This window comes from Vicugna pacos, chromosome 21 (assembly GCF_048564905.1).
Source record: "Vicugna pacos chromosome 21, VicPac4, whole genome shotgun sequence".
Lineage (NCBI taxonomy): Eukaryota > Metazoa > Chordata > Mammalia > Artiodactyla > Camelidae > Vicugna > Vicugna pacos.
Genome location: NC_133007.1, coordinates 6,093,050 through 6,119,785, shown reverse-complemented (window position 1 = coordinate 6,119,785; position 26,736 = coordinate 6,093,050). Strand labels below are relative to the sequence as shown.

Genomic DNA, 26,736 nt, shown 5'->3' with positions numbered 1-26,736 from the left:
GTGAGGACAGAACCAGAGCCTGAGCTCACTACTTAGACTCTCATTTCCTACCATCTGCGTCTTTGACAAATTGCAGTTGTTTGACTTGAATGCGAGGATCTCAGGGGATGCTCAGGGTGGAGAGAGAAATGCAGGCCGATTTATTCATTTCCTCCCTAAAAATAGAGAGAAGTGTATTTTATCTACTAGGAGAAACATTTCTAAGGGGCTGAATAGGGAGGGTCGTTAGCTGCAGGGCAAGGATGGAGGTGGGCAGGGGCTGCGGTTCGGGTCTCCTCCCGCTGTAAGGCTCTCTGCAGCTTGTGCTGGGTGCAGGGGGGCTGGAAAAGGGAGGGGACCACAGGGAGAGCCAGCCGCACAGAGAATCTGGGTGTGAGCCAGGTCCTGGCAAGAAGCCTGCATGACATGCTCTCCCTGGAGCACGCAGCCCAGCACAGCACAAGTGTCCTGTGCCCCACCGGGCTTCCTCACCATGGTCTCCCCTGACCTAGTGAACAGTGCAGAGGTGACAAACCTAGAGCCAAAGACAGGACTAGGTTGAGTCCCCTGATGAGACTTGATCTCCACCGTAGCTCCCTGTTCAATTCAGACATCATTTGGGAGCCTCGGTGAAGACTTCCTAGACCAGGCACCGTGAGGCTCTGCAGTGCGCCACGGTCGTGTTCTCTAGTCCACCCGCCTTGCATTTGCACTTGGCCAGTGTGGTGATGGCTGTTAGGGAGAGGACGTGTTGATTACCGTGTGCGCACGGGTGCCTCTCTGTGTGCCTCTGAGTGTACGTGGGTGTGTACGTGCATGTGGGGGTGTGTGTGCATATGAGTGTGTGCACCCTGGGAGTCATTGAAAAATTTTTCCTGGAGCGTGTTTTTTGGGGGGGTCTCCCTAAACGAGTCTCCTCTGGCCTCTTGCCTACCTCTCTCGCCCTCTCCCCTGCCGTTGTTAATGCTGCAGTGTGACTGTCACTTTAACTCTCCCCTGTCCTGTGACTCCCCGGGGACCTTTCCCCTGCAGAACCAACAAGGGGCGCGACATCAAGACGATCAAGTCGCTGCGGGTGCTCCGGGTGCTGAGGCCACTGAAGACCATCAAGCGCCTGCCCAAGCTCAAGGTGACGTTCGCCGGGGGTCTTCCCGTCGGCCCCCTTCTTCCGTCCTCTCTCTTCAGCCGTGGCTGGCCTGCTCTGGGAGAATTCTTTCTGGGAATTTTCCTTGTTCTTGTGCCGAAACTGAGATTCTTTTCATCCACTTGAGCTGAAGGTCTCAGTTTCAAAGGAAAATAACCAATATCCCAGATCTACAAGGAGGTTCTTGCCTCTGAGTCCAAACCCAGGAGGGGTTATACACGCTGCGCCAGGTCATCTAGGAGGAACCCTGTGTGGCATTGTCCCAGCGCCCCCTGTGCCACTCAGGCGGACCTAGAACCCTGAGGTGGGGGCGGCCGGAGCCCTCCATGGTGGTCTGCACACGAGATCAGACCAGGCAGCCTGGGAGGGTTTCTTTCCTCATAATTCTGTAAAGCGAAAGGATCTTCTGGCCCTGGCCCTTTGTATTTCTGAGGCACAGATAGGTCAGTAACTGCCCAAGGACACAGGCATTTTTGGCCGCTGCAGAGAAGAAGCAGGGAAGTAAGCTGACATGAACTAAGTTCTTGTTGCCAAGACAACGTTACCTTGGTTCTTCTGCTCCCAGCCAGCGCCCTCCCTGCTCACCCGCCCCTGAGCGCCTTGCCTGAGCCTCCCTGCCCTCAGAGGGCGTGCTTTACCATTCAAGTTGGCTAGCACGTTGAACCCGCCTCCCCCCACATCACTGATCTGGAAGCTAAGCCTCACGGGGAAAAAAGTTCCTCCTCCCCCAGATCCTGTGAATGAGAGCCAGCCACCATCAGGGAGGGACCAGGGGCCTCTCCGTGTTCCCAGTTCTTCTTTCCCATTGAGTTTGCACAACCTCTGATCCTCCCCAGCAATCCCTCCCCACCTCCCCCGCCGCCCTTCAGCCCTCTGTTTCTACAGAGAGGCGGCAAACCAGCTAGGTTTACCAAAGGCATCAGAACGCAGGAAAGTCACTTTTGAAAAGCCCCTCACTGGCTGAGACCTGGCGTCCTCTCAGAGCCCAGAGCCCTGGCCGTCTGCACGGAATTCCGGGGAAAGGTACTTGTGCACCAAAGGGGGTGTCCTCACTGCCTGCTCTCCACCTTCCGCCCCGGATGAGGCGTCTCCCACAGTTTGGGGGGCCCAGCGTAGAGCCTGGGCTGGGTCATTGCCCATGGACGTCCATTCCTCTCTGCCTCGCTCCCAGCAAAGTATGGTCGGGAGGCCTGGGGTCTCACCACTGCCGTTGCTGCAGCCCAGGTCCAGTGGTTTCGTCTCCTCTGAGCTAGACTGGGGTCCCCAGAGGAGCGTGATGAGATTCGTTAACAGGCTGGAGAAGGCGACTCCACCCTGGTTATTTCCAACACATTAGGAAGCACGGGCTCCTCTCTCTGCAGCTCCATCACCTGAGGGCAATGTCGGTGCCTCCGAGAATTCCACAATGCTGCGTGTCACTCATTCCCTGTGATGCTGAACTAGTTAAATGGGCAGTGTTTGCCCAGCGCTGCGAAGAAGCAAGCACACAAGTGTAGCACCACTGTGGGGCTAGGCTCGCCAGTGAGCTTAAACCTAAAAACCTAGCAAATAACCTAAAAATGGCTTCAACTGTGTTGAATTCCCACATATCTCTCAGCGCTTAGGGCCTAGGGTATATCATATAGCTGAAGTCCCACCGCCTTGACCTGAAGTGCAAGTCCCTGATCCCCCCACATGGTCCTCCCAGCTCTAAGAGGGGCGGCTCTCACCCAGCTCCGCCGCCACCTGTTGAATCTGTACCCCTCACAGCAGCTTGAAGCTAGAGAACAGTTATGTGAACTGTCAAACATAATTGGAGGAAGTGTATGAACTTGTTACAAGATCATCATTAAAATGAGCAAAGATGATAGTTTATTATTTAATTACTCTCTGATCCATTTAGAAAGGCAAAGAGAAAACAAAACCTACTCAGTATATAAATCAAATCTAAGACTATCACCACGTACATGAGGTTAGGGATAAGCTATTTAATGCCTGAAAAAGGCTAAAGGATTTCAAGGACCCCTTTTTCTGCAGTGAATGTCTGTGTTTCACACTAAGTGGAGAGCACGTAATGGGATTCCACAGAGGACTCCCTCGGCTGCCTGGTACCATCTGGTCTCTCCTGCCTTGGGTTTCCTTTCAGATTCAGAGCGTGTGTTCCCCTCCCGAATGGTAGGTTCCTACAGTCAGGACCAACTTGGAAGCCGGGGCTGAGGCCCCTGGGTGTCCCTTCTCAGTAGGGCGGTGGCTCCTGGGGCACCTTCTTGGTGGGGCTGGCTGGTGGTGGTCTGGCTCCAGCGCAGCTCCAGGCAGAAACACAGGCCATTCCGGAGGCTCACACGGCTGGGCTTTTGCTTCTGTCCACAGGCCGTCTTCGACTGTGTGGTGACCTCCTTGAAGAACGTCTTTAACATCCTCATTGTCTATAAGCTCTTCATGTTTATCTTTGCTGTCATCGCAGTTCAGCTCTTCAAGGGCAAGTTCTTTTACTGCACGGACAGCTCCAAGGACACCGAGAAGGAGTGCATGTAAGTGCCACCAGCACGGACTCTCACTTTCTTTCATGTGTGCTCCGATGAGATCCGCTCGACCCTTTGTGGACAGTCTGTTCTTTCTCTCTTCCCACCCTCATTGCTCTTTTGGGGAAAAGGCAACATAAGAAGTTGTTGAATTTTGATTGACTACCTCTTTTGTGTCAGACGGGGTCCATGGCATTTGACATCGGTTTTTAATTTTAAATCTTTGTAATGACCTTTTGAGACGGGTTTCATTTGCACATCGTAGTTGTAGAAGCTGAGGCTTGGAAAGTTGAAGGAAGTTGCTCAAGGTTACGGTGGTATCACTGAAGGATTAGGATTTTATCGTCCATGTCTGTGGGGCACCAAATCCCATTTTTATCCCACAGTAATACACTGCCTTAAATGAAACTCCTTCCTTGTGTTTGAATGCCGATGGTGACTCCCATACATGATCGAAGTCCACTGAATTTCTTTACTTTTCCATGAGTGACAAGGTCCTCTTTCATTCCTATGCTGGTTTTAGAGGCAACTACGTCGATCATGAGAAAAACAAGATGGAGGTGAAAGGCCGAGAATGGAAGCGCCACGAGTTCCACTATGACAACATCATCTGGGCCCTGCTGACCCTCTTCACCGTCTCCACGGGGGAAGGGTGGCCTCAGTGAGTGCGGGGCTCGAGCTGGAGCGCTCACCCAGGAGCTGGCTGGGGCCAGCTGCTTGCCTTGAGGAGCTGATTCAAGATGAACAGGGCGAACCTTTTGTTTTTGTTCCAGGGAAAGTGAGTGGTTCTGAGTAGGCGAGACAGGCCGCAGAGAGGAAGAGTGAAAATCCTTCAGGCAGGAATCGAGAGGAAGATGGCAAAGACAGGGAACTATTTGAAACCCTTAATATTTCAGCCAGTGATGGAGGAGTTGAGTGAAGCCCTCTGGCTCCTCTAGAACAAAGGTGTTTTGAACAGCTCTGTGCACCTTAGGAGAGTCCCTGACAACTGTGAGAGACTGATTTATCCTCCAAGTTGGCCCTGGACCTGAGGATTGAGGGTTAAAGAGGAGCTGGCAGAACCCAGAGATGCTTTCTGTGATCATACCTCATATGAAGAAGGTAACAGAATGCAGTTTCTTCTGCTGCCTGTAGCTGCAGGCTGATTTTTTCAGGGACTTGGCCATTACTTAGATGCCACTTTCTGGTGGCAGCGTACTCTCTTGGCAGCAAAACGCCAAGTGGAAATTCAGGAGTCTCTTGGTACTCATTATGACAACCTCAACTATAAAAAAGTCACTCTGGTGCTTAGGAGTTGGCTGCATGGTGGCCCAGGGGCTAGAAAGAGCAGTGGATTGGGTGTCACTGGACCTCCACCAACTTGGTTATGGAACCCCAGATTCATGGAGGAGCCACAAAGTTTAAAAAGCCAGATAAGGAAATACAATAGGGGGCACCGCTGCTAATGGAGCCTTGAGTCTGAGCAGCTGCCGAGGTTGCCAATCACCATCCGCGCCCCCTCCGTCTGTCCCCAGAGTCTTGCAGCACTCCGTCGACGTGACCGAGGAAGACCGGGGCCCGAGCCGCAGCAACCGCATGGAGATGTCCATCTTCTACGTGGTCTACTTCGTGGTCTTCCCTTTCTTCTTCGTCAACATCTTCGTGGCTCTCATCATCATCACCTTCCAGGAGCAAGGGGACAAGATGATGGAGGAGTGCAGCCTGGAAAAGAATGAGGTAGGACAAGTGGCCTGGAGCGTGGGGCAGCCGGGGCTCTGGAAAGGACTCTCTGGCCAGCCGCGTTAGGAGGAAGACGGAACGTTCTTAACTTTCTTGTCAATTCTAGAGAGAAGATGGGACTGACTAATTAGTCCTTAAATAAACTTTTTTTTTTACTCCTCTGTGTAATGCCCTGGTATGATGCACAGAGACCTGGAAGGGACGTAGGTGTTTAAGATGCAGTCTCTACCTTTATGCAGCGCGAGGTCTGGATGTGGGGGTAAAAGATGTCGGTCAGCGTTACAACATTAAGACATCTGCTTACATGGCCATGCCCCTCGATGGCGTGTATTTGCCGTAAGGGCAGGGAACTTGCTTACTTATTACTGCTCTTCTAGTAACAAGCGCACGGGCACATTGTAGAGGTTATTGTTTTTATAGTAGAACTGAACTAGACGTCGTTAGAGGCTGTAAGAGAAGTGCAAATAAAATGTTACGAGAATGCACAGGGGCCTAGAGTGTTACTTCTGACTGCAGGCGTCTCCCTGCCTGAATGTCTCAGCCACATGCTGTGTAAAAGGACATTATTAACAACCATTAAGTTCTGGCCCGAAGGGATAGAATCCCTCTAGTGTCCTGTGTGTTCATTTAAGGTGACGTCTCACCCGTAGTTTTGTCTGGATCTTTTCTTTTGCCCCTTTTACTTCTGCTTGTCCAGCCCTAGCCCTTCTTCCTGCCCCGTCCTCCACGTCTAACCATCTAGCAGAGAGCCCGCCTGCTCCAGACCACAGGGGGGAGGCACTCTGAGCTCAGGCTCACAAGTGTGATTCCCCTACAGAGGGCGTGCATCGACTTCGCCATCAGTGCCAAGCCGCTCACCCGCTACATGCCCCAGAACAGACACACCTTCCAGTACCGCGTCTGGCACTTCGTCGTGTCTCCGTCCTTTGAGTACACCATCATGGCCATGATCGCCTTGAACACCGTCGTGCTGATGATGAAGGTGAGAGGACGGTGGCTGGGCGGCGCTCGGGCAGGCCGAACCTCGGTGACTGTTCCCTCGCTGAGCACTTGTGTGTGCACCCGAGAGGCTGAGAAAACACTCCGACTTACCAGTCTGTTTTCTCCTCACCCCCTCTGCCATTGTGGAATCTCTTTTCGATCCTGCCTCCTACATCCTCCCAGCCTCTGGGTCTTTGGGGCAAAATGCAGTGAAATAGGCAGCAGCGGTCCAGTAACTCTGAAACTGAAGGTTGGTGATGACCGACAGATTCTGACAAGGGCGGGAATCCAGGAGATGTGGGTGATCACAGGGTTCTAAAAGAGAGTTGGGAGAGGTTTGAGTTACTGACTACAAAATGGTAAGGAAATTAACTGTAGAAAATATAGATGCCCTTCCCACCTTCATCTCTAGGAAGACTGGCTGTTTTGCTAATAAGTGACCTCAGTGGGGCATGATCTGGGTTTTCCTGTCTTGTTTTGTTTGGTTTGTTTTGTCCTGTTACCAAGGATGTGTTCTCCTCCTTAGCACTCGGTGGCCATCTCTCCTCCTTGGTCGTGCACCAGCACGCCCTCCGAGGGCAGGGATGAGAGGTGGCTGGGATGAGAGGCGGCTGGCCTCTGTGACGTGGTCACCCTCTCACCGTTAGGGTTTGATTCTTTCTCTCCTCTTTTCTCTTCCTGGTAGTACTACTCTGCTCCCTGCACCTATGAACTGGCCCTGAAGTACCTGAATATCGCCTTCACCATGGTGTTTTCCCTGGAATGTGTCCTAAAGATCATTGCATTTGGCTTCTTGGTACGTCATGGAATTCATCCCAGCATCGTGCTTGTCTTCCCTCCTTAGGGGGGTATGTCCCCAGCCTTGTTGGAAGAGGGGGGTGGTTACCGCTGTTCCAGAAACGGTTCACACACCTGCCCATCTAATTGTGGGCTTGTTTCAACTGCTCAGTAAACCGCCATAGAGACAAGACAATGTGTGAGGGTGTCATGAGAAGGGGCAAAAGAAACCAGATCCCCAGCTCCGTATTCATGTAGCCATCAGCTCTGTTGCTGCCAAGTTCTGTCAGTGGTTGAGAGGTAACAGTCACTGGGTCTCACTAGAATTTAGTAAGGTTTGTATGTTGGTAAGGAATAAGACAAGGATCGGACTAATCAGCCTTGGGTGCTACTTTACTGGTAGAAGACTGAAGATTTTATAACTCAAATGGGAAAGTATCTGTCCTTCGTGGCCTCGCACATAGCAGATGACAGAGTGTACCTGATTGTCCTCTTCCCTGTAGTTACGTGAAGAGTAATTTCTGCCAATAAAAATAAATATTCAGTACTTCAGCTTACAAAGGCTAATGACCTCTGAAGTGTGTAAGTGTGTGTGAGAGAGAGAAGGAGGGAGAGAGAGCATGAGAGGGGGTTTCTGGAATTGGGTTCCAGGGGGGTTGGGCTGTGTTTCCATGCCGTGAGTCCTCCTTTTACTTCTCCTCAACTACCAATCATAGTTGTTTGGCAAATTCTTGCATCTGCCACCAAGAATGTTAAGCAAACCTAGCCCTTTTTTTCAGTGTCCTGGAAACAAAATAATCCTCTGTCCCCAAACCCCTCAGCTCTTGGCTCAGCGTTTACAGTGAGATCAGCGGGATGCAGATAAACCCGCGTGACAGCTGTGTCACAGCTATTCAGTGTGTGAGCTTGAGCTCCCATTTCAAATTAGATGTGTGTATGGCTTTCCCTGCGAGAAGAGAAACTTAGCCTGTTATCTGATCATGGGTTTGTCCGGCGGCCGCTTGAACCAGGACTCTGGCCCGAGGATCGTAAGGGCTGATGGAGGGGCTTGCTCCTGGTCTCCTGGTGGTTCTTTGAAAAGTCACTGATTTGATGGTTTGAGGAGCTGAAGGGAGCCCATTGCTCTGGCTGTATTGTGGGTTGTTTGACTCCCTTTTGAGTGTTTTGAGACTTGGGGAAATGACAAAGTGGAAAGAAAGCACACCGTCAAGGAAGCCTTTGTAATAGCCTAGCCCTGGGCTGGGTGCAGGGGAGGGGAAGCGGTGCCACGAGGGGGAAGTGTTTCTCTGCGTCTTGATGACTTGCCTGTCGTATTGACAATTGTCTGTGACTTAAGTCCCCAGTTACGTGTCTGATTATGGTGGCTGCTGAATACATACTTAGAAGCTTAGCTAGATGATTCGGCCCCAGAGTCTGCCTCCTTCCCACCCTCACCCCCATATTTTCATTCAAGGTCTACACGCATTTTCACACCATGAAAGGCACCACTCGCCCTGAATTTTCACTGATACGGCGCTGCAGGACTTCAGAATTCCCTGTCGTGTACCGTGCTGACAGACGTGTTCAGTGACTCTGAAACAGGCCTGGCGGAGACTGTCATTATTTTTGATGTTGTTGTTATTTTAAATGAGGACATTGACGTTCAGAAAAACTTGTGTCGCTTTTTGACGATTACACAGTAAAAAGCAGTAGAACTGGAAAGTAGAATGGGAATAAAAAAGGAAGGAAGAAGGAAAAAGAAAGAGGGAGCGAGTTAACACACATTGGTTGTCTCCTAAATACCAAATGCTTTACGTATTTTACTTCATAGCAACTCTGTTAGATGGGCATTAGGTGCTTTCCTCCTTTGTTGGTGAGCTCGGGCTCAGGAAGATTCAGTGCTTTGCACAAGGTCACAGGAAGGCAGCGCCAGCTGCCAGGGTTCAGATCCTGGTCTGTCTGACTTCAAAGCCCTCACTTTGTCCACCGTGATCTGCTAGTCTGGACTGCACTGGGCTGGGCTCGACCACACCATATTGTCAAGTCTTCTCAGCTGGGATCCAGGGCTTCTGTCCTCTTGAGATCTAGGTTCATATTCTGGTTCTTGTATTTGGATCTATCCAAGAATTCAGACGCTCACCCCAGGGTGGGATTAGGAGAGCCCTGAGAACTGGGGACCTCGGAGACTCCACCTGGCCCCACTCCTGAAGGAGTAGGTCTCCCCTGCAGAAGTGAGTCGTGAGGCTGTGTGCCTGGTTTCTCTCCATGCCTGGCAGGTGCCTGTGGCTTTGGAATCAGACCGGCGTCTTGAAGCCTCAGTTTTCTCATTCATAGGAGGGTAACAGGGCTGCCCTCTAGCCTTAGATACCGTGTGTGTGTCCAGTCAGGGAACACACCGAGGCGTCTGGTCCTGCGAGGCGCTGGTTAAGCGTACGTTCTCTCTCCCTACACTCCTCCTCCCTCTCTGTTGCGTATCTCTTCCCACTCTTCTTGCCACTCCTACCACTCAGTATTTTATGAGCATGAGGTATTTATCACTACCCACTTGGAGGATCCATGGGAGGAATAAATGAACTGAAAGGATGCCAGGGAAGGACCTGGCCCAGAGTCTGGCACACGTAGTAAGGACTCACTACTGCCAGTTGTCAGGATGGGTGTCAGTTGCGCCGTGCTCAGAGGGTCCCTTATGGGAGGTGCTCCCCAAGGGCAAGTGGGCAACGTTTCGGGTACCCAGTCGCCCTGTTTCTTTTAAGGAATGTAGTCTAAGGTCTGTGTTCACCTGCACCCTGGAGATGGGAGCAGAGTCCCCCTTCTCTATGATGCGGGATGTTACCTGGTTGGTGCATCATCCAGGTCCTGTATTTCTCTGTCTCCTTCAACCCACTCGTTTTATTGCCTCTTCCTTGCGTTTTATTTAGTTACAGCTCCTCAAAAGGTGGAGCAGAGCAAAGAAAGAGTGGAGTGGAAAGATGGGTTTGTTCATCTCATTGCTGATCAGCAGTTGGTTTGAAAAGGCTCAGCAGAGTCAGGAAGAGATTTTTGGTACATCTCTGAGTTTTAGTCACTTAGGATGCCTATGTGACTTTTATTGAAAGTTGCAAGTCAGAGCTGTCTATCTGTAGGGTCACGCGATACTATATACATAATTTAAAGGCCACCGTTATGGAAAACCTTAGAGTAATGTTGTAAATCATTCTACTGTCTTATGGGTGACAATGATGATTTTTTCTTTTTTGGGTGTCATAATGTTCTAGGCCACACATCCCTTTCTTACGTATTTTTATGTAATATTCCATTTTAAAAAATCTTACATATATTTTATGTAGCTTTTTAGCGACAGCTTCAAAAACAAGATCTCTGAATAATGACGCAACACCTACCCAAAGGAGAAATCTCAGATTAGTTAAGGAGAAACAGCATTTCTGGTGAGAAAGAGGATACGAAAGCCAAAGCTAGAAGGAACTTGTACTTGAATTGACAAGTTTTAATTCCAAGTGACAGAGTTATGTAATGAAAGATGTCTTTTCTCCATTTTCCCCCTTGTTTTCTTTTTTTTCCTCCCCCGATGCTCCCATGACTGAATCCCCTTGGCAGAACTATTTCCGAGACACCTGGAACATCTTTGACTTCATCACCGTGATCGGCAGCATCACAGAAATTATCCTGACAGACAGCAAGGTGAGTGGCGCCTAGATCCCTCTCTTTAAGCTTGGCCCAGGAGTGACATTGAAAAAAAAAAATCCTCTGCACGTTCAGCCCATTTTTAACTCCTCAAACCAAATGCATAGCCCCCATGCACTTCCTGAGCTTTTGCCAGAAAATGCAAATATCCAAGTGGTGCTGGATCTCTTAGAAGGCTTGGTTCCAGTTGTGTGACTCAAGTAGCAGCCCCAAAGGGGGCGAGTGGGACAGAGGGCGCCAGAAAGGCCGAGTGAGCACGGTGTTCTGCTGGACTCTGGGAGGCACACAAGAGGCACGGAGTCTTCACCCCCAAAGTGGTTAGATCTGAAATTGTTTATCCTAAAGAAGACGCAGATTGCTCGTCACAGCTCTTTGAACATTGGAGGGGTTCTCTGGTCTGCTCTCTGGCATCCAAGAGCAGAGTGAGGACCGCTTACAGAAGATGAGGGAGCTCAGTCTTGTCAGCTGAGTGTGGGGCGCCCTCCCGGGGCACTTCCATACCTTCCTACCTGGGAACTGAGGGCAGGCTTGGGAGGCCTAGAGAGATGGTCCTTCCGGGGGCTGTCAGCTGGAGATGGGGTTAGAAACGAAAGATGGAATCTGTGTTCAATTTTATGATCTGAATGAAGGATAAATGCACAAATACTAGTGCTTAGATTTTCTAAATGACCATAATGTCACTAATTATACGTTTCCTTTTGGTCCACCAGCTGGTGAACACCAGTGGCTTCAACATGAGCTTTCTGAAGCTCTTCCGAGCCGCCCGCCTCATCAAGCTTCTGCGCCAGGGCTACACCATCCGAATTTTACTCTGGACCTTCGTGCAGTCCTTCAAGGTAAAGGGCACCAGCTCCTCCTCGCTGAGGGTTGTGGGGGCCCTGTCGTGTCAGACAGCACGCAGGCCACATGGCATCACTCCACAGGAGCCCTCGCCTCTGCACATGGGTGTTGCCAGAAGCATCCAGTAGACCCAGCAGTTCTTCATTACAGCACAGCTCAGCCAGGCGGCGGGCAGCTCACCGCTGATTGGCTGGAATCTCGTTCTCGAACACCTCAGCTGTGTAACTCAGTTGTCTTCTCTGTCCGCTGAGGTGGGGGCCTGTTTTATGAGGGCTGTTCCCTCTCCGGGTGTTCCAAGGTGTCCTGAGCAAGTCCGTCCACGGGCAGAGCCAGCCACCTGGAGTCACGCAGCCTCTGCGTTTTCAGTCCGTGGCTTTATTCCACAGAACAGCATTTCAGGGGACTCCTTGAGTTGTGTTTTATAGCAGGATGATTCATACCAGTCCCACTCATGTCTTCATTAGTGTGTCTTTCCTGAACCACTGAATGTATGGCATGCTGGTGGTCACCTCTGTGTCCTGCAAACTAATAGGACGTCTGCCCAAGGTTAATATGGTGGGCTTCATTTGAATGGTCTCATGGGGCCATAAGAGGTATATATGTAATAAGTACAAGTTAAAAATTGGTACCTGAGACCCACTTTAATGGCGGAGGCTTCCAGTAAAAGGAGTTTTCCAAACATATTTAAAAATCTTCGCATTCTAGCAAATATCATAATTAATTTTTGGTAATTAGTTTGTTTTTAAGGTTTGAGGGGCATCAGTGCTTTTTGATAGCCTAATGTTTTCCTCTTTTAAAAACAGGTTTTCAGAATGTATTTTAAAAATACATTTGATGAAATTGATTCAAAGATGAGAAGTCATGAATTCACTGACCTGCCTTCTTTATTTTAATTATTTATGTATTTTAATTACAAATTGAACTAAAGAAGGCAGGTCAGTGAATTCATGGTTTCCCATCATTTGAAAGGGAGTGCACCCCACGCCTTCATCACTGATTTACTTCTCCATCAAGGTCTGTGGGATTTGAGAGGTGAGACCAGTTGCAAGGATGTTCAGGCTCCTATGAGCAGCCTTGACAATTTTATTGTATTCAGAGGAATTGTTTGGTGTGATGACTCCCACAGAGGCCTCACCTCAATGAAAACTATTTTTTCCAAAGCTAAATGGCAGAGGAGAAGTCTAAAACCATAGCAGGAATTGACCATTTGAGTCTCAGGAGAATCTGGTGTAGAATTTGAAACACAAGGTGCTCTTGGACCATTTTTTCACAGCCTACCCAACAAGTTACAGTGCTTAGTGAGTCTCTGAAGAAATCTGTGTCAGCTTGTCATGTTATCATGATCACTGCTTCTCTGTAAAACTGTATACTGTTGAGGGCAAGGAAAAGCATGTCAAAAATTGATGGCCAAATGGCTTATTCCAGTAAACAGAGAACAGTGGAGACAGGTGTGAGTCTGCCTCCAGGTGACACTGTGAAGCGTGGGTGTTTCCTTCTCAGAACAGCCCTGGGGCACAGTGTGGATGTTGTTTTCTTGAAGTTGGTTTAGCAGAAGTTGCCCTTGCAAACACACAGCCGAGAGTCGCACAGTGCGAACAGCACTGCCACCGCCTATACCGCACCCCCCAGGCATCACCCAGTTCTCCACCACTGACCCCGCCTCCGTTCCTCTCTCTCTTCCTTATTTTGTGTTGAAATTTATAACATGACAAGAAAAGAGATCAGGACGAATCTTTGGTCCTCTCCCCAAAGCTGGGGGTAGGGAGAGATGTACTAGGGGCTGGGGCCGTTGGAGTGGAGACGGTAGAATAAGGGCAGGAAGTAAAGGGCAGAAGGTGACAAGAGGGGCGAGGCCTGCCTCCCTACCCTCTCCTCTCAGCAGAGGGTGTCTTCACGGCCCCTCAAAATGCAGCCACTCCTGCCACAGGCCTTGGGAATCAGCACATCACAGGAGACGGGGTCCTCCCGCGGCCTTTCCGTTGCATTTTAATGTTACTCCTTACTCAAGTTGTAGAAGTCTCCAGGGCTCTTCATTTAGTTAGCTCTGCTGATAAGCTCTGCCCTGCTCGCGCAGTCTGCAAGCCTTCAATTGCTCTCCTGGGATTTGTGTTGTTCACACTCAAGGTAGAGGGGAGACTCGGAGTTGCATCGCCTGCCAGTGAAGCTTACTGGTGAAGAAGATGGGCTTCTGTGTCAGCACTGAGGTCACCCTAGGATTAGAGTGGCCATGCTGGCCCCCAAACCAAGCTGCCCTATGTCTCCATCCTCCCCCAGCCACCAAGGACCACTCCCCACCCTCCATCTCCTGCATGGGCCCCCTTCACCCCCGTCATTCATGTGTTATCATCCCCGAGTGGAAGTTAGCTTGCACAGGGTGGAATCTGACACCACGTGGCTTTGTGGCAGGGTTTTGTGGTGGCTCACACTTTGAAAGGCCTTTTGGAATTTTGCAGGACATGTAATGAAAGGTCAAGAGGCTTAACCATTGGGAAGAGATGTTTCATCAGAGTTTGAAGGAAGACTTCTAGGAACTGACCAACAACTGAGACCCCAGCTGTTTGATTTTTTTTGCCCAGAGGCTCTATTACGAGCTTCACATTGAGCCGAGGGAGTGGGAAGGGTGACACAGGGACCTGGGAGCCAAAGCTTGATGCTTGCTGTGTAATTTGCATCACAGTTGCCTAGGTGATTAACACTCTGCGTGCAGAGTGGGATGAACCCCAAGCCCGGGACATTTCCCCAGCTCTCCCTTGGAGGTTTGGGCTCTGCTTCTGGGTGAGGGAATATTCCTGACAGATGACCATTTACAAGCCTCTCTGGGGCTAACAGCTTACATCTCTGTCAGAGGACGTGGACATCTAAAAAAGCATGGAACCATGAGATAGAATGCCCCAGGGAGCAGAGTCCTGGCCCTGTGTTTAGCTCAGCCTCAGGGCAAGAGTTCCTGTACTGCCTGGGACTGCAGGTGGTTGATCCTGGAACTGCCTGCCTTGGAGTTCACGGTCCGCATGTGTCTGCTCTCCTTCCAGGCCCTCCCCTACGTCTGCCTTTTGATCGCCATGCTTTTCTTCATCTATGCCATCATTGGGATGCAGGTGAGCGGGCGCATCGGGGGCCTGGTGGGGGACAGTTGTTGCCCAGATAGTGTGTGGCTTTCCAGCCTGAGCACACAGGACTGAAGGTGCTTTAAAGAATCTCTTCTTGCCCAGAGGCATGCTCCCAAGATCTTGATGCAATGTGACCTTGGAAATTCACATGTGCAGGGTTCCCCGCTCACCTGCCCAGGTGTTCAGGGTGGTCCGATACAGGGGCTGCCTCTGAGATTGGCAGATCATGGTGCTGCTTCACATTGCAGCTGGACTTCTGTGGGCACAAAGCAGAACTCCAGCCAAGGTGACACAGTTGTTCTTAGCCAGAGGGGTCCCCCGGGAGACTGAGGAGAGTGTGAGGCCCTTGACGATCTGGATCTCAGGATACCCCCATGTGTGAGTAACCCTGAAAGATCAAGTGGTTGTTCTCCTGTGTACGGCAACACAAAATGTGTGTGAGTTATGTCTCCAAAGGCAGAGATTTATGCTCTTAAGTCCCACCACCGGGAACAACTCAGAGTTCCTGGCAGTGTGCCCGACCCTAAGGAAACCCACCGGCCACATTCCAGCCAGTCCATCTCAAAGGACCATGCAGCTTGCTGGACAATGCCCCTTGGTTACCACATCCTTTCCAGTTTCCAAATTGAGAATAAGGTAACCAGAGGCCCACTGAGCAGCAGAGGCCAATCTTCAAAGGCAACTGCCATTTGTGGGGGGTGAAGAACCAGCAGCACATCCTACAAGCACATCATACAACTATCCTAGGCGGATACACAGGCTCTCTGCTGGGCACAGGGAGGCAGACTCTCCGACTTGGAGATGTGGAGGCTAAACCCCAGCATAGGACCTCAGCCAAGTGGCGGTCTCCTGCAGTCAGGCTGCCTTTGGGCTGCCAGCTGCCTTCTCAATGGGGCCTGCCATCTGGAGCCACTGCACAACCCCCCCCCCCACCGCCGCCGCCGGCTGGCTGTATCCGCAGCCCTTTCCAGCGCCTCTCTGAAATGCCTTCTTTTTGCTCCTCTCTCTTGCCTGCATCCCCTAATTTTGTCCATTTTCTAATCCCATTACTGGAGGGTTTGGTTCTCCAAAAATACAATAGAATGTCACATGTCAAAGTGTGAGGCTTGGTTGAGAAATAATGAGTTCTCTTTCACAGAGGATATTTCGGTAGAGATTTAACGATGATGTCAGGGGTGTGTTGCAAGCTGAATCCCAGCAGAAGTGGAAGATTGGCTTGATGACTTCTATTAAGTCCCTTCTAACTCTCAAATATTTGATTCTAGAATTAAAATGTTCTTGAACAGCCAAATGAAACTTGATTAAATTAAGGATTTTTTTGGATCCACGCTTAAAATTGTTCTTATCCCCTTTTCATCTTCAAGCAAAATAAACTAGAATAAAACCAACTCCAATACTAACCTGTTCGAAATACTGCTGATAATGAGAACACTATTTACAGTAACCTGAATTCCTGAGTGTCCCAGACACTGTGCTAAATATATGTTCTTGCCCACTCCTGCCTCCGTTTCTCTCCCATTCTCTCTCCCCCACCCCAAATATATGTATTATACACACACACACACACACACACACACACACACAATATGTGACTAATGTATTCAGGAGTGATGTGAATGTTTATAGGTGGGTTTCATTGTCTCCACTGATGCTTACTTGGTTAAGTAACTTGTAACACACTCAGGATTTCAGATAGTAAGTGGGAGAGCTGAGATCTAAAGTCAGCCCTGCCTGCTTGGCAGCGCACGTTCCTCCTGTACTGCGTGTTCTCTGTGCTGTCTCCCCTCCCACCCACATGCAAACCCAAGTATTTCTTTGACCCTTTAGTGGGAGGTGGGAGCTGTTATGAAATTGCAATATTTACAATAACTGTAATATGTAATACTTTATTGCCCTTAGACTTATTTCCAAAAAATAAGAGCACTCCTATCCATTCCAACAAGACATGACGGGTGTTCCTACCATGACTTCCTTGAGCTGGCCATCCTCAGCCTGGCCCGCAACAGAGACCCCACACCACGCACAGAGCAGACACCTAGCTTGTGACTAGAAAGGCTGTATCTTGTATAGTCATGACAAAGCCAAGGGATCTATACAAACAGAAAAACAAAGAGAGAGTATAGACATGCATTGGAAAGATATAAGTGGCAACTGAAGTATCTTTGAGAAGAACCCTTATTCTGAACTTTCTAGGGCTTCTTGGAAGAAGAGAGCTTTGCAGAGGAATCTGAAGGTAGAAGAAAGAAGTAACTTGCTGGGTTTGGGAAAGAGCCCTGGGGCGACAGGTCCTTAGCCTGAAAGCCTCACCTCCAGCACTGACCAGCTGTACAAACTTGGTCAAGTCACTGAGCCTCTCTGGGCCTTAACACCGTCGTCAGTGCAGCAGAGGAGCTGCACAGATAGCTTTGCAGGTCCTTTCCAGGCTTAAAGTTCTGTGAGCTCAAGTGAAAACGGATTTAAGCCTATACTTCAATTATGTTTTCTGATGGGTCTCAGCAAACCTTCTTTCTCTTCCGTATCCTTTCCTTTTGATGTTAGAGATTTGGGTTAATGTCAAGGACTGAGTGAAAAAAAAAAAGGTGAAAAATTTAAAGACCACCTTCATAATAAATGTACATTTCTGGCTTTGGGCTCCTTGACTGTTACACATGTACCTTTGGTAAAATCCCATTGCACCCTCCAAGCTGCTTCATGATTGGATAAGGTATTTGAGACAATCATGACAACTAATGATGGCTTCAGGAGTGTCACAGGAAGAAAAAACACTAAATTGTGTATATGTGATGAATCAAGGATGAATCATGGATTCTGAGTTAAGAGGGTGAAAAGACAGATGCAGCTATGAAGACAGGCAAGGCTATATGACAGCTTCCACCTGGGGTGTCCAGAACCAGATTCGATGGTTTGGGTGGGTTTTGTCGGTGCTGCTACCTGTCTGACCGGGGCCCCTTCCTCCTCCCCAGCTCCCCCAGTGCTGCCAAGTTTGCCAACTCCATTCTCCCTGAGAGACGAGCAAGATTTAGGCTTTGAAAAATAGTGTTTAGAACAAATTCCCTGAGCAGGTGTCAGTGGGAGTTATTTGAGCAAAAGAGCAGAGACTGTTCATCAATTGCACATTCTAAACACTGTTGGCGGGGGGGAAACGTGTTCCATTTAGCATACATTAGAGAAACTGAAGTGTGTTAAACACAGGCTGAACGTTGTCTCAACAGGCTGGAAGGGTGACCTGTAAGCCTTCAGTTGACGTGTGAGAGTAGATCCTGAGATCTGAAATGTGGCTGGGGGGGCAGGTGCACATGTAAGGGCACCCGTCCCATCCAAAGAGCCGTGGGATCGACCTTGGCTCGTTGAGTATTCACTGCGTATAAAGGTCTCCACGTTGTCCCTCTTTTTCCACGTGAACTTGCACAGTGACCGCATTCTAAGCCCAGCAGCCAACAGCAGATTAGTTAGCACACTATAGCCAGATCTGCCCAAATCTGTTTTCTTTCTTCCTTTTCCGAGTGTCCAGTTTTCCTGCCTTTCTTCATCCTATTGGCCTGGACTTGGCGGTGTGTTCATTCTCATGGACTCTGGATTACTGCTGTTCCAGACTTCTGAGCTGTGACTCCCTGAATAGGAACACACCCCAGGAAGGCAGAGATGCCCCCTCTCTGACTTAAACTGCTTGCAAATTCCAGGGCAGCATCTGCCTAAGGAATAACTCACATCTTCTGCAAATACAAATGTTCTCATAACCTGAGACATCACATTACCACCCTAGGCAGGGAGGCGGGGGGGCAGTGCATTCCCTGCACTCCTATTACAGGCTAATAGCTCTGACAGATGGCTTAAGTACCATGGTCAGCACCGTGGTGAACAGCTATCATGAAGATAAAAAGACCAGATTAGGTGTGGGAGGAACGACATATAAGCAGGCTGACTCCAAAGATCTTGCCTTCTCTGGTCCTTGCAAGCATTCATCCTCTTTGCTTCACTGGAAAATGTAACCAGTCCTGGTTATCAGACCAAGAGCATGGAGGCCCCCAGCCTCTCTGGGTTTGAGTTGTCTGCTTCAGGGTTGGGCCGTCAGGAGGAGCCATGCGTGTGAATTAGCCAACCCTGCAGGTGCGTCTTATACTGCGTGTTGGGCACGTGACACTGCTCAGCAGTGCTCATGGCTTTCTGTTGTTTTCCTCATGCAGGTGTTTGGAAACATCAAATTAGACGAGGAGAGTCATATTAACCGGCACAACAACTTCCGGAGTTTTTTTGGGTCCCTCATGCTCCTCTTCAGGTACCTGGATATGTGACTGCAGTGGCTGGAGCGCTCCTGCCAGAGGGATGCAGAGCTGGCCTGCCTCTTCCTCCCATCCGCCTTTGTCTCTTCATTCTGCTGGCTCTGCTTCCAGCAGGGTAGATGGTAGGGTGTGGGGGCAAGGCCTCCAGAAAACTGCTCTGATGACACTAGAAAGTTTCTGCCACATCTTTGACTCCAGGGTCAGTTTGTAAGTTGCACGTCAGCACGTCCCACGGGGCTCTGAGAAGGGGCAGGTGAGGATGGATTGCAGACCAAATTCCATTTACGGGCTGAAACCCTGGGTGGCCAGAGTTGTGTGGGCTCTTAGAGACCCACCGCTCTTTCTACCACTGCCAACAAAAGATGGAGAAGCGGTGGGCGAACCGGCAGGACCCAAGAGAGACCTCATTGGTGCTCCCCGTCGTGGGGTGGGAAGCACCAGAAGGAAGCTGCCTGGGCGCAGAAGGCGCCTCGGGCCAGGGTGGGAGGGCGGTGGGCGAGTCGGGAAGGGGAGACCTGCCACCGGTGACCGAGTTGTCTTTTGGGCTCAGGAGTGCCACCGGGGAGGCCTGGCAGGAGATAATGCTGTCGTGCCTCGGGGAGAAAGGCTGTGAGCCGGACACCACCGCGCCGTCGGGGCAGAGCGAGAGCGAGCGCTGCGGCACCGACCTGGCCTACGTGTACTTTGTCTCCTTCATCTTCTTCTGCTCCTTCCTGGTGAGCAGCGCTGCGCTCCTGGCTTGAGAAGTGGCCCAGCCCACCCCTCTGCTGACCAGATGGGTTCCCTTCGGTGTCCGTTCAGTCATGCACTCCAGTCCATGTTCAGAAACAGGTCTTCCTTGAGAGAGACCTCTTGGAGGCCAGAAGGCTTATCAGATGCACGGGCGGGTGACGTTCCTTGTCTGGGAAAAGCCTCTGATGCTTCTAGGGAGGGGCTGTAGGAGAAGAGATAAGAGTCGGGGAGGGTTCAGTGAATGGAGCGTTGAACGTCACACCGAATCAGTTGTGACCCAGAGTAAATCTTTCTCTTCTGTACCTCCAGCATTTTATCTCACCAACAGGGCTAAGAATATCTTCTCTTTTAGAGACCTTTGAGCTATTTGAGAAAACATACCTTGAAAATATAAGGGGCTGATAGCATTGATAATGGTAGAATCATGACAGCACACAATGTCAGAGATGCGATTCTCTCTTACGCCTCCACGTTTGGCGGCATTTGGCCAGCTGGATAGACTGTAAGGCTGTGACTGCTTTGGGCACTAGCCAGTATTGAGTGGTACCTGTGGGGCGCACCCCACTATGAAATGGTAAGAAGCCTCAGGGCCTTCTTAATTCTTCCTTTGGGAGAAAGCATGACTTAACACACCCGCATCCAGAAGTCTCTCCCCTGCACGATCAGTGCTACTGGGTCCCTAAATGGGCCAGTCTGGTGTTTCCAGCCACCCTGACACCCTCAGCTCAGCTTCATGGCTAATGCCACTGGCTGCATAAAAATCTAAAACTGAAGCAATGCCACTTAAAAGTGGTCAGTGTCTTGGCTGTGCATCAGTGAGCTGTCTCATGTCTGGGTATTTCTCCCTCTTTAAAGTGAACCCAAGGGGACTGGCCACGTGTCCAGCTGTCGGGTGTGGGCAAGTGGCTTACATACAGACTGCTAAGGATGGCGGCAGGTCGATGCAGCAGGGGGTGAATGACCAGAGGCACGGGGAGCCCACACTGTGGCCTTGGCTTTGCTGTGGTTCTAGCCTTGGCCAAAACACCTTCCCCTTTGTGGCTTCTGTAAAATGGGAAGAAGAATGACTTAATGATAAGAGTGTTACCTGTCCAGTGAGTTGATACATTTGCTTTAATGCACTTCCTTCTCATGGATGTGAAAGGTTTTTTTTTTTTTTAATGAAAAAAGAACACAAAACCTTATTTATAAATAGGGGAGTGGAATGTATACTAAAAATAACTGAGAGGAAATTTAGAATGATGCTATAAATTGGAGTTTTTTGTTTGTTCATTCCTATTTTCAGCACACTTTTATTGGGTGGCCGTGAAAAGGCTTGCACTGACTTAGGCACTGGGGTCAAGCTGTCCATGAGTCTCAGTCCCTCTGTCACCTGGGATTGTAGGTGAGAGTCATCCAGGAATGTCAGCACTTGCCGACGGGGGACGTGGGGCGTGTGGGAGAGCATGTAGAAATCTCACTTTTAGCCTACATCATTTAAGTGTTTAATGATAAATATTTTAAGAGAAACCAAAGCTATAACTGGAAAATTAATTAGAGACTATAAAGGGACTTTTAGAAGTTTGAGATGGAAGGTAATGCATAATTCACATTGATGTTATTTTTAAAGAGGCTATATTCAGTATGGGAGGATCTGCTTTCAAATCTCAGCCCCACGTTGACTCTGTGACCTTGGGCAAGTCACACCGCTTCTCAGCTCATAGCAGTCACTCTGGAAAGATGACTGGTGCTCCCCGATGTATGTGCCCGGGGCCAAGGATACAGAAGCGTATAGGGAGCGCTTGTGTCCTTGATGGGCTGCCGGCAATTAAACCTGCCGCACAAAAGGTTGGAGCAAGCATTAAGACGCATGATAGGCGTGAATGTGCACACAACTGTCAAAGACTATGTAAATATCAGCCAGTAATAATACAGGTTTTGTTAACATTAATCACAGGTATCCTGAATGGAGTATAAGGAAAATGTGTGGATGGTTGGCCTTGTTTGCAGATTCTGCATCTGTGGATTCAACCAACCAACCTCACGTTGAAAATATTAAAATAAAAATTCCAGAAAGTTCCCAAAACCAGAACTTGAATTTGCTGCACAGCAGCAACTATTTACATAGCATTTACATTTTGTTAGGAATTATAAGCCACCTGGAGATGGTTTAAAGTACACAGGAGGTTGTGTGTAGGGTATATGCAAATGCTGTGTCATTTTATGTAAGGGATTTGAGGGACTGCAGGTTTTGGTATCTGGGAAGGTCCTGGAGCTAATTCCCCGCAGATACCGAGGGATGATTGTATATGGAAAACCCTTTATAACCCAGACAGTGACTGAATACATTCACTGTGGCTCCAATCTCCGCAGCAGAGGGAAGAGCCCATGCTGGGATTAGGTTCTGATGCATTCGATGGAACTCCTCGTTTAACAGTGGCTTAACCAAGAGGGATGTTTGTCTTCCTCCAAGGTCAGTACAGTCTGGAGGAAGGCAGTGCAGGCTTGCTCTGGTGGCTGCACAGAGTGGCTAGGGCCCCAGACTCCTTGCTTTCTGCTGCCTCACCTCCAGGCAGTGACCCTCAGCCTCATGGTAAGAGGACAGCTAGACTTCCAAGCATCCACTCATGTTCTAGGCAGTAGGATGTAGGAAGGAAGGAAGAGAGGAGGCTGGTTATGAGGATGCAGCCAGCTGTCTCTCTGTCTTGCAGAGAAGACTCCCGCCAGGCCCTTCCTGCAGACTTCATCCTGTGTATCCTGTCTGCATATCTGGCATCTCCACCCACCCCGCTGCTTAACCTGGGGATCATCAGTCCTATCTCTCACCCCCACAGCCAATTCATCTCTGTCAGGCAAGCTGCTTTCACCTGCAAGTGACAGAAAGTCCAGCTGCATTGGACCTAAGCAGACAGGGATTTTGCAGGCTCATGTAAATGAAGACTCCGGCAGGACAGGCTTAAGCAGGCTTGATCTGGGGCTCAGATGACATCCCCAGGACCAGGATTCCTTCTCTATTGACAGATCTCTTCCCCAGCCTTCTCCATGTGAGCTCTTTCTTCATCCTTCCCAGCCCGTGGCTCCAGTTGGCTGCAGCAGCAGCTCCAGACCTCAGTCCCCACACATCCAAGACTGATCAGGAGACCAAGTCTCTTGCTCAGAAAATTCAAAGCCATTTTCTCGGACTTGATTGAATCACCAGTCACTGTGGCCCAGGGGGATGAGATTCAATGGCTGGTTGAGGCCTGGGTCATGGTTGGTGCCCCACTCAACCATATTAACTGGGAATAGGCAAGGGTTGTGTCCCCAGGAGACCGGGAGTGCAGTAAATGGGTGCCGGGCAGCCAGGAAGCAACAAAGCGGTGCTGTTCACTGCTCAAGGCTTGACGAGTCCACCTCCTTTTAGTCTCTGTCTAGGCTGGTGTCCTGCCGTGAGCTTGGCTCGGGAGCGCCGCAGACCCCCTCCCCTCTCCTGCCCACCTTCCACAAGGGTTCTTTCTGAACGCAGGTAGCCCTTGCTCTCTCTCCTAGTTTAAACCCCTCTAACAGTTCCTGTTGTCTACAGCGTAATCTAGACAAGTGGTCAGCAAGTATAGCCCACAGGCCAATCCAGTTTACCACCTGTTTCTGTATGGCCAATGAGCTAGCAATGGTTTTGACAGTCTTCAACAGTCGAGAAAAAAATAATCAGAAGATGAGTAATATTTCATGACATGAAAATTATATGAAGTTCAAACCCATACTCCTTTCTGTCTCCACTGTGAGCTGCACATGCTTCTTTCATGGCTCTCAAAAAAAAAAATCTGTAACATTTGTATGTTTCCAACACATCACTGTCTCTACTAACTACTAAGGAAGTCTCAAAGAATATTCAAGTAAGGACATCTAATCAACCCCTACGGTGCTTTAAGCAACGTGCTAGGCATGGAGACAGGTCTTGGACCAGAACTTTATCTCCCATCCCCAGCACCTGGGTCTCTCTTTGGAACATAGTGGGTGCAGAATAAATGTTGAACAAATTAGCAGGAGCCCAGGGTCTTGGAAGCGTTTAAGGGCAGTGAGCAGCTTCCCGGGAAGCCCCGCAGTCAGCTCTGAGACCTCTCAGTGGTTCTCTTGCTGGCTGCTTTGGTGAGCACGGGCTGGGGAGGGAGGCTGAGAGGGAGGCCGGGAGGGAGGCTGGTGTCTCAGGTCCTGACTCCCTCCAGCCTTTGAGACCCTTGTTGCTGCCACTGCTCCCTCTGCAGCTGTGGTAACAATGAAGGAAACTGAATGGCTCACAAAAGCAACAGGAGAGGACTTCGCTGATATAAAGGGGCCTAGGAACGTGAAATAATAACGCTGGCGCAGTGAAAGGTGTGGTGCAGATGATGGACATGCGTTCAGCAGGACCAGCGGTGCTTCGGTTGCGAACTTCAGCCTTCCCAACTCCTGAATTCGTTATTTGCCTTGAAGCCTGTTTTTCCACTTTGGGTGTCCCCCTCACTCCTCTTCTCCCTCGTCCCCTCCAGATGCTCAACCTGTTCGTGGCCGTCATCATGGACAACTTCGAGTACCTGACTCGGGACTCGTCCATCCTGGGGCCTCACCACCTGGACGAGTTTGTCCGTGTCTGGGCGGAGTACGACAGAGCCGCGTGGTGCGTAGGCCACACGGCCACCCCGCTGGGGCCCGTCCCCGGGGCCTCTGGAGCTCTCAAGGAGGAGGCTGGAACTGGAGCCACCCAGCGCTTGCCTGTCACAGAAGGAGAGGACCTTCCTCTTGGCTGTGGCCCATGGAAGAGGCTTGATCCTCAGACACTTCTGGGATCAAACTATCAGTTATCAGCTGCCTAAGTTCCCTGTCTTCCTTCCTCCCCACTTTCCTTCTGTGACAGGCTTTTCCCTTCCTTTGCCAATCTTAGCACACAGTCCTCACCTCAGAGCATTTGAGTTCAGTCCCTGGAGGAGCTTCCAAAATCGTTAGTGGACTCCTCTGAGTCACCGGGGGGTTGACGGGGTTTCTGGGCCGGCTGGACATCCAGCCACCATGGGCAGTGACACCACTCTTTTATGTCTTTCATCCCTCTCAAAAGGTACACTGCCAGGTGACTCTGAAATTCTATAAAATAATCGAGTTTCTCTTCCACCTGACCCCTGAAACACTTGTAGACTTTTGTGGCGTGGCACTGAGGAAGTGGCAGGAATTTGGGGATGACCTCGCCCAGGTCCTTTTCACTTTGCAGTAGTTCTCCAGTGACCATGTGCCTTCTGGACTTTAGAGCAGAGGCTGGCAAACTATAACCCGTGGGCTAACTGTGGCCAACTGTATTTTTGCAAATAAAGGTTTATTGGAACACAGCCATGCTCATTTATGTATTGTCTGCAGCTGCTTTCACACTGCAAGGCAGTTACATAGTCGTGACAAAGGCGATCTGGCCCTCCAGTTCAAAAATATTACCATCTGACCCTTTACTGAAGAAGTTTGCCGGTCCCTGCTTTAGAGTTCAAGGGCAGGCTTTTGGCCCTCACTGTTGAAGGTGGGGTGGGAGTCCTATGACCCCTCACTCCATAGGAACTGTCCAGTCCCAAGGCATCTGAGTTTCAGGATCTTATCTCAGCAATCTATCCATTCTGGTCCCCCTCTGAAAATACTACCAGAAATGCCATCCTTCACAGGAATGGACCACGTTGCTTCCACCTGGAGCCACTTCATAATCTAAGACCCTCTCCCAAATCTGTCCTCCTATGAGGCTGTTGAACTTGGGTCACTGCTTCAGATGCTGGAAGAGTGAGTGAGAGTTCCTCTTCCTCTCAGTAATTATTAATGACCTAGAGCACAGGGTTTTGTAAATCCATTCCTGTTACAATGGCTGAGCAATGGCTGTTACTTTCTGGGCCTAATTTCTAGTCGGATAGGCTGCTTAAACTGCGGTGGGCAGCGTGTTACAGGGGAGGGCAGCCAGCCTGCTCTTCATCAACTCTGTGGCCTTGGGCAAGTCACCTTACCACCCAGAGCTTCCTCATCGGTGTAATAGTGGCAATGATCCCACCTACCTTGTGAGGTGTATGTTAAATTATATATGTAACTGTTGTTATAATTAACAGTCACCATATGGGAAAGCAAGTAGAAAGCATGGAAAATTAGCATCTGTAAAGCTGGATGGCCATGGGATCAAGAGACCAAAAAGGGGCCTCCTCACTCACCTGAGGGAGGAGAAACCAGCAGCTAGCCAAGGGGTTCGCTGCTCACCTAGCCTCATGCCGGTGCCCTTGGCTCTCAGAAACCCCAGCTTCCTATGGCTCCATAGTATTTTGGGGCCCAAATGCTGCTCCCCAGTGTTTCCATCGGCTGGGAAGAAATGATTCCACGGGGTCTAATCGTAAGACTCGGACACACGAGCTGTAAAAGAGCAAGAACACCAAGGAGCACCTCTTGTGTCTGCTTCGAAGTTCGCAGTGTAACTCGCCCTGGTTACCGTCTCCCTGGCCTTCTCTATGAGATGAGACGGGAAACCAGCAAAGGACCAGTGAGCCAGCGTCTTCAGAAAGGAGAATGAGGCAGGTTGCAGAGCACACCGGCCCACAGACAGCAGTACCAACTCACCCACATCCCAGCTGCGATAAGGAACAAAAGAACACGTGGTTAAAGGAACCTCCTCTCAAGAGTCAGGAGACCTGGGAGTACTGGCGAGCCGCTGTTTGGAAGAAAAGGAAGAATCAACAGCAAAATCAAGAAAAGGAGGAAGAATGAAGCTGGGGTGAAACTGCAGTCTCGACGCGGCTGGTGAGGGTTGGATGCTTGCAGGTGGAGGTGCCTGCTTGTAATTTCCGGCGGAGGCCCTGGTGGGTACCAGGATGTGTCTAGACCTGCAGACCCCTGGCCGTTGTGATTTGGCCCCTGATGGAGCAGATGTGGTAACCACTGAAAATGAATCAACTGTTGATTCTGTCCTGCCAGGATTCTCCAGCAGGCTCTGTGAAAGGGGGTTGATAAGATAGGTCACGTTGTTCCTGGAATTCTGACTGGATCTGACCGGCTGCCTATGGGCCGGGTGGCTGGAG

The 26,736-nt window shown here is 50.0% G+C and overlaps 1 protein-coding gene across 2 annotated transcripts in view; it reads left to right on the top strand.

The window, feature by feature from the left end:
- The window catches only part of CACNA1E (calcium voltage-gated channel subunit alpha1 E), a 345,168-nt gene that overhangs the window by 296,860 nt on the left and 21,572 nt on the right, over positions 1-26,736 (top strand). For both annotated transcript variants that reach the window (XM_072945997.1, XM_072945998.1), the window contains 12 exons: positions 1,012-1,108; positions 3,473-3,633; positions 4,148-4,285; positions 5,139-5,340; positions 6,161-6,325; positions 7,010-7,120; positions 10,675-10,758; positions 11,472-11,597; positions 14,631-14,696; positions 18,893-18,984; positions 19,539-19,704; positions 24,205-24,332. In XM_072945997.1, coding sequence (XP_072802098.1) covers positions 1,012-1,108; positions 3,473-3,633; positions 4,148-4,285; positions 5,139-5,340; positions 6,161-6,325; positions 7,010-7,120; positions 10,675-10,758; positions 11,472-11,597; positions 14,631-14,696; positions 18,893-18,984; positions 19,539-19,704; positions 24,205-24,332 — 1,536 coding nt within the window. The remainder of the gene's footprint in view (positions 1-1,011; positions 1,109-3,472; positions 3,634-4,147; positions 4,286-5,138; positions 5,341-6,160; positions 6,326-7,009; positions 7,121-10,674; positions 10,759-11,471; positions 11,598-14,630; positions 14,697-18,892; positions 18,985-19,538; positions 19,705-24,204; positions 24,333-26,736) is intronic.